Source organism: Macaca fascicularis, chromosome 7 (assembly GCF_037993035.2).
Source record: "Macaca fascicularis isolate 582-1 chromosome 7, T2T-MFA8v1.1".
NCBI lineage: Eukaryota > Metazoa > Chordata > Mammalia > Primates > Cercopithecidae > Macaca > Macaca fascicularis.
This window is the reverse complement of record NC_088381.1, coordinates 54,049,295-54,061,605: the sequence shown is the minus strand read 5'-3', so window position 1 is coordinate 54,061,605 and position 12,311 is coordinate 54,049,295. Positions and strand designations below refer to the sequence as shown.

Sequence of the window (12,311 nt, the reverse complement as noted above, 5' to 3'; positions counted from 1 at the left end):
AGTTTGCTTAGAATGATGGTTTCCAGCTTCATCCGTGTCCCTACAAAGGGCATGAACTCATCTTTTTTTATGGCTGCATAGTATTCAATGGTATATATGTGCCACATTTTGTTAATCCAGTCTATCATTGATGGACATTTGTGTTGGTTCTAAGTCTTCGCTATTGTGAATAGTGCCACAATAAACATATGTGTGCGTATGTCTTTATAGTAGCATGATTTATAATCCTTCGGGTATATGCCCAGTAATGGGATTGCTGGGTCAAATGGTATTTCTAGTTCTAGATCCTTAAGGAATCACCACACTGTCTACAATGGTTGAACTAATTTACATTCCCACCAACAATGTGAAAGCATTCCTATTTCTCCACATCCTCTCCAGCATCTTTTGTTTCCTGAGTTTTTAATGATCGCCATTCTAACTGGTGTGATAGATGGGATCTCATTGTGGTTTTAATTTGCATTTCTCTGATGGCCAGTGATGATGAGCATTTTTTCATGTGTCTGTTGGCTGCATAAATGTCTTCTTTTAAGAAGTGTCTGTTCATATCCTTTGCCCACTTTTTGATGGGGTTCGTTCGTTCGTTCGTTCTTTCCCTCCCTCCCTCCCTCCCTCCCTCCCTCCCTCCCTCCCTCCCTCCCTCCCTCCCTCCCTCCCTCCCTCCCTCCCTCCCTCCCTTCCTTCCTTCCTTCCTTCCTTCCTTCCTTCCTTCCTTCCTTCCTTCCTTCCTTCCTTCCTTCCTTCCTTCCTTCCTTCCTTCCTTCCTTTTCTCTCTCTCTCTCTCCCGGTCTCTTTCTCTCTCTTCTCTTCTCTTTTCTTTCTTGACAGAGTCTCGCTCTGTCGCCCAGGCTGGAGTATAGTGCAAGCTCCATCTCCTGGGTTCACACCATTCTCCTGCCTCACCCTCCCGAGTAACTGGGACTACAGGCGCCCGCCACCACGCTTGGCTAATTTTTTGTATTTTTTAGTAGAGACGGGTTTTCACCGTATTAACTAGGATGGTCTCAATCTCTTGACCTCGTGATCCGCCTGCCTTGGCCTCCCAAAGTGCTGGGATTACAGGCGTGAGCCCCTGCACCCGGCCGGGTTGTTTGTTTTTTTTTCTTGTAAATATGTTTAAGTTCTTTATAGATTCTGAATATTAACGCTTTGTCAGATGGGTAGATTGCAAAAATTTTCCCCATTCTGTAGGTTGCCTGTTCACTGTGATGACAGTTTTATATAAATTGAGTTGTGTAAGCTTTGCTTGGTTTCTTTCACTCAACATACTTATTTTGAGATTTATCCATGTAGCTGTGTGTATTAATACTTCATTCTGTTAATTGACTTTGCTAGTATTCTGTTATATGCATGTAACACAATGTTTGTTCATTCACTTGCCCAGAGACATTTGAATTACATCTTTTTTTAAATGAATAAAGATGCCACGAACGTTTTTGTATATGTCTTTGTGTGAACATATGTTTTTATTTCTTTTGAGAAAATACTTAGATCAATTTTGTTGGTAGTATTGTTCAGGTCTTCTATATCCTTACTAGTTTTTTGTTTACTTTTTCTGTCAGTTGAGAGAGGGGTACTGAGATCACTGACTGTAACTGTGGATCTATTTCTTTTGTAACAACTTTATTGAGATAATAATTTACATATAATACAATCCATCTGTTTCAAGTTTACTGTTGTTTTTTAGTATATTCACAGAGTTGTACAACCATCACCATAATCAGCTTTAGAACTCTTTCATCACTCTGAAAAGGAAACCCAGTGCTCACTGGCAGTTACTCCCTTTCACTCCACCCACACATGCCATAGACAACCACTACACTGCTTTCTCCATATATAATTTTGCCTATTTTAGACATTTCATAGAAATGAAATGCAGTATATGGTTATTTGTGACTGGCTTCTTAGCATGTTTTAGAGATTCATTCATATCTTAGTTTGTCTCAGTACTTTGTTCTTTTTGTGATCAAATAGTATAGTCCACTGAATGAATATATCACATTTTATTTATTCATCAGTTGACGGACATTTAGGTTGTTTCCACTGTGCTATTATGAATAGCACTGCTTTAAGTATTTGCATAAAATTTTTTGTGTGGGCACATTTTTTATTTCTCCTGGATATATGTGTAGGAGTGGAACTGTTGGGTTATATGAGCTCTATGTTTAACTCTTTGAGCAACTGTCAGACTGCTTTCCAAATTGGTTACATCATTTTACATTCTCATTAGGTTTATATTTTTTTGCATTTCAATAAGTTTTTACCTTATATATTTTGAAGTTCTGTTATGTCTATAAACATTTAGTATTGTTTTGTTGTCTTGATGGATTGACCCTTTTATTTATTATAAAATGGTCTTCTTTATTCCTCATGATATTTTTTGCTCTGAAATCTGTGTCTGATATTAATATTTCAGCTCTCTTTTAATTAGCATAGATCTTTTATTTGTAATCTGTTTATTTTCTTCTAGGAAACATATAGTTCAGTCTTATTTTTTATCTAATTTGATAATCTCTGCCTATTACATGTTACATTTACATGTAATATAACTATTGATATAGTTTGTTTAAATCCACCATTTTACTATTTGTTTTCTCTTTGACTTGTGTTCTTCCTTCCATTTTTAATTTTTTAATAATTTTATTTTATCACCTTTGATGGCTTATTAACCACACGTTTTTTGTTATTTCAGTGTTTGATTTAGGGTTTCTAGTATACATTTTTAGCTTCTCATGAGGATTTATTAATTAATGAATTTCATGTGTTTTTATTTATAATGCATTTTAAAAAAAAATTTATTTATTATTATTATACTTTAAGTTGTAGGGTACATGTGCATAACGTGCAGGTTTGTTACATATGTATACTTGTGCCATGTTGGTGTGCTGCACCCATCAACTCGTCATTTACATCAGGTATAACTCCCAATGCAATCCCTCCCCTCTCCCCCCTCCCCATGATAGGCCCCGGTGTGTGATGTTCCCCTTCCTGAGTCCAAGTGATCTCATTGTTCAGTTCCCACCTATGAGTGAGAACACGCGGTGTTTGGTTTTCTGTTCTTGTGATAGTTTGCTAAGAATGATGGTTTCCAGCTGCATCCATGTCCCTACAAAGGACACAAACTCATCCTTTTTGATGGCTGCATAGTATTCCATGGTGTATATGTGCCACATTTTCTTAATCCAATCTGTCACTGATGGACATTTGGGTTGATTCCAAGTCTTTGCTATTGTGAATAGTGCTGCAATAAACATACGTGTGCATGTGTCTTTATAGCAGCATAATTTATAATCCTTTGGGTATATACCCAGTAATGGGATGGCTGGGTCATATGGTACATCTAGTTCTAGATCCTTGAGGAATCGCCATATTGTTTTCCATAATGGTTGAACTAGTTTACAATCCCACCAACAGTGTAAAAGTGTTCCTATTTCTCCACATCCTCTCCAGCACCTGTTGTTTCCTGACTTTTTAATGATCGCCATTCTAACTGGTGTGAGATGGTATCTCATTGTGGTTTTGATTTGCATTTCTCTGATGGCCAGTGATGATGAGCATTTTTTCATGTGTCTGTTGGCTGTATGAATGTCTTCTTTTGAGAAGTGTCTGTTCATATCCTTTGCCCACTTTTCGATGGGGTTGTTTGTTTTTTTCTTGTAAATTTGTTTGAGTTCTTTGTAGGTTCTGGATATTAGCCCTTTGTCAGATGTGTAGATTGCAAAAATTTTCTCCCATTCTGTAGGTTGCCTGTTCACTCTGATGGTAGTTTCTTTTGCTGTGCAGAAGCTCTTTAGTTTAATGAGATCCCATTTGTCAATTTTGGCTTTTGCTGCTGTTGCTTTTGGTGTTTTAGACATGAAGTCTTTGCCCATGCCTATGTCCTGAATGGTACTACCTAGGTTTTCCTCTAGGATTTTTATGGTATTAGGTCTAACATTTAAGTCTCTAATCCATCTTGAATTAATTTTCGTATAAGGAGTAAGGAAAGGATCCAGTTTCAGCTTTCTACTTATGGCTAGCCAATTTTCCCAGCACCATTTATTAAATAGGGAATCCTTTCCCCATTTCTTGTTTCTCTCAGGTTTGTCAAAGATCAAATGGCTGTAGATGTGTGGTATTATTTCTGAGGACTCTGTTCTGTTCCATTGGTCTATATCTCTGTTTTGGTACCAGTACCATGCTGTTTTGGTTACTGTAGCCTTGTAGTATAGTTTGAAGTCAGGTAGCGTGATGCCTCCAGCTTTGTTCTTTTGACTTAGGATTGTCTTGGAGATGCGGGCTCTTTTTTGGTTCCATATGAACTTTAAAGCAGTTTTTTCCAATTCTGTGAAGAAAGTCATTGGTAGCTTGATGGGGATGGCATTGAATCTGTAAATTACCTTGGGCAGTATGGCCATTTTCACGATATTGATTCTTCCTATCCATGAGCATGGTATGTTCTTCCATTTGCTTGTGTCCTCTTTGATTTCACTGAGCAGTGGTTTGTAGTTCTCCTTGAAGAGGTCCTTTACATCCCTTGTAAGTTGGATTCCTAGGTATTTTATTCTCTTTGAAGCAATTGTGAATGGAAGTTCATTCCTGATTTGGCTCTCTGTTTGTCTGTTACTGGTGTATAAGAATGCTTGTGATTTTTGCACATTAATTTTGTATCCTGAGATTTTGCTGAAGTTGCTTATCAGCTTAAGGAGATTTTGTGTTGAGACAATGGGGTTTTCTAAATATACAATCATGTCATCTGCAAACAGGGACAATTTGACTTCTTCTTTTCCTAACTGAATACCCTTGATTTCTTTCTCTTGCCTGATTGCCCTAGCCAGAACTTCCAACACTATGTTGAATAGGAGTGGTGAGAGAGGGCATCCCTGTCTTGTGCCAGTTTTCAAAGGGAATTTTTCCAGTTTTTGCCCATTCAGTATGATATTGGCTGTGGGTTTGTCATAAATAGCTCTTATGATTTTGAGGTACGTTCCATCAATACCGAATTTATTGAGCGTTTTTAGCATGAAGGGCTGTTGAATTTTGTCAAAAGCCTTTTCTGCATCTATTGAGATAATCATGTGGTTCTTGTCTTTGGTTCTGTTTATATGCTGGATTATGTTTATTGATTTGCAAATGTTGAACCAGCCATGCATCCCAGGGATGAAGCCCACTTGATCATGGTGGATAAGCTTTTTGATGTGTTGCTGAATCCGGTTTGCCAGTATTTTATTGAGGATTTTTGCATCGATGTTCATCAGGGATATTGGTCTAAAATTCTCTTTTTTTGTTGTGTCTCTGCCAGGCTTTGGTATCAGGATGATGTTGGCCTCATAAAATGAATTAGGGAGGATTCCCTCTTTTTCTATTGATTGGAATAGTTTCAGAAGGAATGGTACCAACTCCTCCTTGTACCTCTGGTAGAATTCAGCTGTGAATCCATCTGGTCCTGGACTTTTTTTGGTTGGTAGGCTATTAATTATTGCCTCAATTTCAGAGCCTGCTATTGGTCTATTCAGGGATTCAACTTCTTCCTTGTTTAGTCTTGGAAGAGTGTAATTGTCCAGGAAATTATCCATTTCTTCTAGATTTTCCAGTTTATTTGCGTAGAGGTGTTTATAGTATTCTCTGATGGTAGTTTTTATTTCTGTGGGGTCGGTGGTGATATCCCCTTTATCGTTTTTAATTGCGTCGGTTTGATTCTTCTCTCTTTTCTTCTTTATTAGTCTTGCTAGTGGTCTGTCAATTTTGTTGATCTTTTCAAAAAACCAACTCCTGGATTCATTGATTTTTTTGGAGGGTTTTTTGTGTCTCTATCTCCTTCAGTTCTGCTCTGATCTTAGTTATTTCTTGCCTTCTGCTAGCTTTCGAATGTGTTTGCTCTTGCTTCTCTAGTTCTTTTAATTGCGATGTTAGAGTGTCAATTTTAGATCTTTCCTGCTTTCTCTTGTGGGCATTTAGTGCTATAAATTTCCCTCCACACACTGCTTTAAATGTGTCCCAGAGATTCTGGTATGTTGTATCTTTGTTCTCATTGGTTTCCAAGAACATCTTTATTTCTGCCTTCATTTCGTTATGTACCCAGTAGTCATTCAGGAGCAGGTTGTTCAGTTTCCATGTAGTTGAGCGGTTTTGATTGAGTTTCTTAGTCCTGAGTTCTAGTTTGATTGCACTGTGGTCTGAGAGACAGTTTGTTATAATTTCTGTTCTTGTACATTTGCTGAGGAGTGCTTTACTTCCAATTACGTGGTCAATTTTGGAGTAAGTACGATGTGGTGCTGAGAAGAATGTATATTCTGTTGATTTGGGGTGGAGAGTTCTATAGATGTCTATTAGGTCTGCTTGCTGCAGAGATGAGTTCAATTCCTGGATATCCTTGTTAACTTTCTGTCTCGTTGATCTGTCCAATGTTGACAGTGGAGTGTTGAAGTCTCCCATTATTATTGTATGGGAGTCTAAGTCTCTTTGTAAGTCTCTAAGGACTTGCTTGATGAATCTGGGTGCTCCTATATTGGGTGCATATATATTTAGGATAGTTAGCTCTTCTTGTTGAATTGATCCCTTTACCATTATGTAATGGCCTTCTTTGTCTCTTTTGATCTTTGATGGTTTAAAGTCTGTTTTATCAGAGACTAGTATTGCAACCCCCGCTTTTTTTTGTTCTCCATTTGCTTGGTAAATCTTCCTCCATCCCTTTATTTTGAGCCTATGTATGTCTCTGCGTGTGAGATGGGTCTCCTGAATACAGCAACCTGATGGGTCTTGACTCTTTATCCAGTTTGCCAGTCTGTGTCTTTTACTTGGAGCATTTAGTCCATTTACATTTAAGGTTAAGATTGTTATGTGTGAACTTGATCCTGCCATTATGATATTAACTGGTTATTTTGCTCGTTAGTTGATGCACTTTCTTCCTAGCCTCGATGGTCTTTACATTTTGGCATGTTTTTGCAATGGCTGGTACCAGTTGTTCCTTTCCATGTTTAGTGCTTCCTTCAGGGTCTCTTGTAAGGCAGGCCTAGTGGTGACAAAATCTCTAAGCATTTGCTTATCTGTAAAGGATTTTATTTCTCCTTCACTTATGAAACTTAGTTTGGCTGGATATGAAATTCTGGGTTTAAAATTCTTTTCTTTAAGAATGTTGAATATTGACCCCCACTCTCTTCTGGCTTGGAGAGTTTCTGCCGAGAGATCTGCTGTTAGTCTGATGGGCTTCCCTTTGTGGGTAACCCGACCTTTCTCTCTGGCTGCCCTTAAGATTTTTTCCTTCATTTCAACTTTGGTGAATCTGGCAATTATGTGTCTTGGAGTTGCTCTTCTCGAGGAGTATCTTTGTGGCGTTCTCTGTATTTCCTGGATTTGAATGTTGGCCTGCCCTACTAGGTTGGGGAAGTTCTCCTGGATGATATCCTGAAGAGTGTTTTCCAACTTGGTTCCATTTTCCCCCTCACTTTCAGGCACCCCAATCAGACGTAGATTTGGTCTTTTTACATAATGCCATACTTCTTGCAGGCTTTGTTCATTTCTTTTTCTTCTTTTTTCTTTTGGTTTCTCTTCTCGCTTCATTTCATTCATTTGATCCTCAATCGCTGATACTCTTTCTTCCAGTTGATTGAGTTGGTTACTGAAGCTTGTGCATTTGTCACGTATTTCTCGTGTCATGGTTTTCATCTCTTTCATTTCGTTTAGGACCTTCTCTGCATTAATTACTCTAGCCATCAATTCTTCCACTTTTTTTTCAAGATTTTTAGTTTCTTTACGCTGGGTACGTAATTCCTCCTTTAGCTCTGAGAAATTTGATGGACTGAAGCCTTCTTCTCTCATCTCGTCAAAGTCATTCTCCGTCCAGCTTTGATCCGTTGCTGGCGATGAGCTGCGCTCCTTTGCCGGGGGAGATGCGCTCTTATTTTTTGAATTTCCAGCTTTTCTGCCCTGCTTTTTCCCCATCTTTGTGGTTTTACCTGCCTCTGGTCTTTGATGATGGTGATGTACTGATGGGGTTTTGGTATAGGTGTCCTTCCTGTTTGATAGTTTTCCTTCTAACAGTCAGGACCCTCAGCTGTAGGTCTGCTGGAGATTGTTTGAGGTCCACTCCAGACCCTGTTCGCCTGGGTATCAGCAGCAGAGGCTGCAGAAGATAGAATATTTCTGAACAGCGAGTGTACCTGTCTGATTCTTGCTTTGGAAGCTTCCTCTCAGGGGTGTACTCCACCCTGTGAGGTGTGGAGTGTCAGACTGCCCCTAGTGGGGGATGTCTCCCAGTTAGGCTACTCAGGGGTCAGGGACCCACTTGAGCAGGGAGTCTGTCCCTTCTCAGATCTCAACCTCCGTGTTGGGAGATCCACTGCTCACTTCAAAGCTGTCAGACAGAGTCGTTTGCGTCTGCAGAGGCTTCTGCTGTGTTTGTTATTGTTTACTGTGCCCTGTCCCCAGAGGTGGAGTCTACAGAGACAGGCAGGTTTCCTTGAGCTGCTGTGAGCTCCACCCAGTTCGAGCTTCCCATCGGCTTTGTTTACCTACTTAAGCCTCAGCAATGGCGGGCGCCCCTCCCCCAGCCTCGCTGCTGCCTTGCAGGTAGATCACAGACTGCTGTGCTAGCAATGAGGGAGGCTCCGTGGGCGTGGGACCCTGCCGGCCAGGTGTGGGATATGATCTCCTGGTGTGCCTGTTTCCTTAAAGCGCTGTATTGGGGTGGGAGTTACCCGATTTTCCAGGTGTTGTGTGTCTCAGTTCCCCTGGCTAGGAAAAGGGATTCCCTTCCCCCTTGCGCTTCCCAGGTGAGGCAATGCCTCGCCCTGCTTCAGCTCTCGCTGGTCGGGCTGCAGTAGCTGACCAGCACCGATCGTCCGGCACTCCCCAGTGAGATGAACCCAGTACCTCAGTTGAAAATGCAGAAATCACCGGTCTTCTGTGTGGCTCGCGCTGGGAGTTGGAGACTGGAGCTGTTCCTATTCGGCCATCTTGCTCCGCCCCGGCTAATGCATTTTTTAAAGTTAGGTGTATATATGTTCAGAAAGCATCATCACCAGTATAGCATATATTCTTTCCATGTTCCCATTATAGTATACTATTTTGATTTTACATTTAATGAGTGTATTCAATCTATAATTGTTTTAAATTTTGACACTTAAATGAAATTCACACTTTGTCATTAATAATACCTGTTAAATAAATAACTTCACAGTTTCTCATACATAGCTGTCTGGTAAATAAGGCAAATCATTGATTATTGTTCCATTTTATGGAATACCAAGTAGGTTCTTGGTTTTTAGAAGCTTCTAAGGCACACAGCTAGTAAGTGGATGAGCTTATATAGAGCCCCACCTTTTATGGTTCTAGATCAGTACAATTTTATGTATACTGTTGAGTTCATGTTATAACATAAAAAATGATTACTTTCCAGTCAAATGATGATTTTTCTTTTTGTTTATGTGTTTTTAACTTTATAGTCCATGGCAGAAGTCCTTGCTAAAAAAGAAGAGCTAGCAGATCGTCTAGAAAAGGCCAATGAAGAAGCCATTGCTAGTGCTATTGCTGAAGAAGAACAGTTAACTAGAGAAATTGAAGCTGAAGAAAACAATGATATTAACATTGAAACTGACAACGACAGTGATTTTTCTGTGAGACTTTTTAACATAACTATTCAAAATTTATATTTAGAAACAAAATTATCTGGGCCAGAAAGACTTGGAGTCCATCTAGTCCTATTTAAAATTAGTTACTTAAAAATCATGTTCAGTAATCATAACTATTATTCTCAGGATGATTTAGACTTATATAATAAACAACAGCAAATCTTTTGTTAGCACTTTACCATTACTAAGTATTTTCATATATGATACAGTTGACAAATTAGAAGTTGTTATTGTGATTTTACCAGTCAAGAAATTGAGTCTAGGCCAGTCGTGGTGCTGTATGCCTGTAATCTCAGCACTTTGGGAGGTCAAGGCAGTAGGATTGCTTGAGGACAGGAGTTCGAGACCAGCCTGGGCAACATAGCAAAACCCCGCTCTATTAAAAACAGTTAAAAAATTGAGTCTGACATAAAGTAAGAACTCAACATTACTCTAATTATAATTTATAGAGAGTGAAGACAAAGCTAAGGTATTTTACTTTTGTGTTCTATTAGCAAAAAGTAGGCTGGGCATGGTGGCTCACGCCTGTAATCCCAGCACTTTGGGAGGCCGAGTCTGGTGGATCACAAGGTCAGGAGTTTGCGACCAGCCTGGCCGATATGATGAAACCCTGCCTCTATTAAAAATACAAAAATTAGCCGGGTGTGGTGGCGGGCTCCTATAGTCCCAGCTACTCGGGAGGCTGAGGCAGGAGAATAGTTTGAACCCGGGAGGTGGAGGTTGCAGTGAGCTGAGATCATGCCACTGCACTCCAGCCTGGGCCACAGAGTGAGACTCAGTCTCAAAAATAAATAAATAAATAAATAAATGAGCAAATGATACACTACTTTTCTTTACTAAGTGCTTAGGATATATATGTTAATGATGGGAATTTGTTAAAGAATAAAATAACTTTAAATGTTTTACATATTGGTTTATTAAATTTTAATGCCAAACAATCTTCAGTTCTTCAGTATTTAGTCTGTATATGTTAGCATTTATGTAGTAATAGGATAAGACCAGTATATTTCTTAAATTTACTTCATTTGTCTCTGCTGTTAATGGCTGCTAGGCTCTTAATATGAATAGGCTGTGTATTTTAACTTGGTAATTATTATGAGTGTACTGGTAGGTACCGTTTTCCTGGTTTTTAACTGTTGGTTAAATGGAATATATTAACAATAGGTAGGAAATTTTCATGTGTGGTTCATTTTCTAAAGTTGTAATTGTGTTCAAAGATTTGATTTTCAGCTTCCCTTATTACATTTTAGGCCAGCATGGGCAGTGGGAGTGTATCTTTCTGTGGTATGTCCATGGACTGGAACGATGTCCTTGCAGACTATGAAGGTATTGTGTATATGCATATTGGCTGTGTTAGTACAGTGTTCAAAAGTTTGTTCTCAAATGTTTTATAGACCTATGTGGTTAAACAATGATAGTATTTTTTTCTAAACAGCTCGTGAGTCTTGGCGCCAAAATACATCCTGGGGGGACATTGTAGAAGAAGAACCTGCTAGACCTCCAGGGCATGGAATTCACATGCATGAAAAACTTTCTTCACCCTCTCGTAAAAGGTCTGGCATTTGAAAATTAATTTGAAGTGGTTCACAGGAAGAAAACTAGCCACTCTTGATTGTTAAATAAAAATGCTACATGGCATTTTTGGGCACATTACTTCAGGACAGTTTCAGATCCATTGAAAAGTAACAAAGCTTTCCTGAAGTGTTGGGCCAAAATTAGTTTTGCATACTTTAAGAACTATGAAGTCTAAAGAACACTTTTTCTGGCCTTATCATGTAAACATTTCATGTCTCTTGTCCATTTGTTTGTATTAATAGAACAATTGCAGAATCTAAGAAGAAACATGAAGAAAAACAAATGAAAGCACAGCAGCTAAGGGAAAAGTTACGTGAAGAGAAAACATTAAAGCTTCAGAAATTGTTAGAAAGGGTGAGTTTTCATTTTTTAGGAAATTATGATAGTCTGAAGTTAGTGGGCTTATTTTCAACTCTACTTCTGGTCTGAGAGAAGCTAAAATAACCATAAAATAATTAGATTTGCTAGGAAACAAAGGCATTTTAATCTATTGAATCCAAGAAGGTTAACTATAAACAAATCATCATTTTCAAATTATCTAGTAAATTGATATTTTGCAGGGTTAGCATGGATTATTAAAGCTCTACTTGTCTTTTGCCATTTTCATTGGAGGGTTTCCTTGGAGAGGTTTGTCTAAAGAGCAGAATGACCTGGTAGACAATTTGGAGCCTAAGACTATCAGTTTGTAGTGTGTTTGCCCATGGCCAGCCCTGGTCCTTGCTCTTGGCTCTGGTTTTTACTTCTGTTTATATGTCTGCAGCCAACCCCTTCAGCTGGAGGAATGCAAGCTACCGCCCTGTCCCACAGTTGTTGTCAATCCATGTCCATATGCAGCGGGCCAAATAGCCATGCACACACATGGCCACAGCTGGCCATGGCCCCCACTGCCACATGTATGCCTGCAACCAAACTCCACCTGGCCTCTGCCACCACCTGCCTTGGCTCCCACCTACCCGGGAGTGCTCACTTCTTAACACAGAGGTGCTGCTGGCAGCCACTGCCTACACCCTGTAGCTTTTGGAGCTGAGGACTGCCCTGTTACTGATATTGCCAACTGTAGCTCCCTGAACTGCCACGCCAGTGCATACATATAAACCAGGAGTTGTTGTACTTGCCTGCACTTTGGCA

General features: G+C 39.4%; 1 protein-coding gene across 24 annotated transcripts in view; it reads left to right on the top strand.

The window, feature by feature from the left end:
- SCAPER (S-phase cyclin A associated protein in the ER) overlaps positions 1–12,311 on the top strand; it is a 557,109-nt gene that overhangs the window by 136,657 nt on the left and 408,141 nt on the right. For all 24 annotated transcript variants that reach the window (XM_005560160.5, XM_065548231.2, XM_073996464.1 and 21 more), the window contains 4 exons: positions 9,423–9,593; positions 10,859–10,934; positions 11,044–11,161; positions 11,426–11,537. In XM_005560160.5, the coding sequence (XP_005560217.3) occupies positions 9,423–9,593; positions 10,859–10,934; positions 11,044–11,161; positions 11,426–11,537 (477 nt within the window). The remainder of the gene's footprint in view (positions 1–9,422; positions 9,594–10,858; positions 10,935–11,043; positions 11,162–11,425; positions 11,538–12,311) is intronic.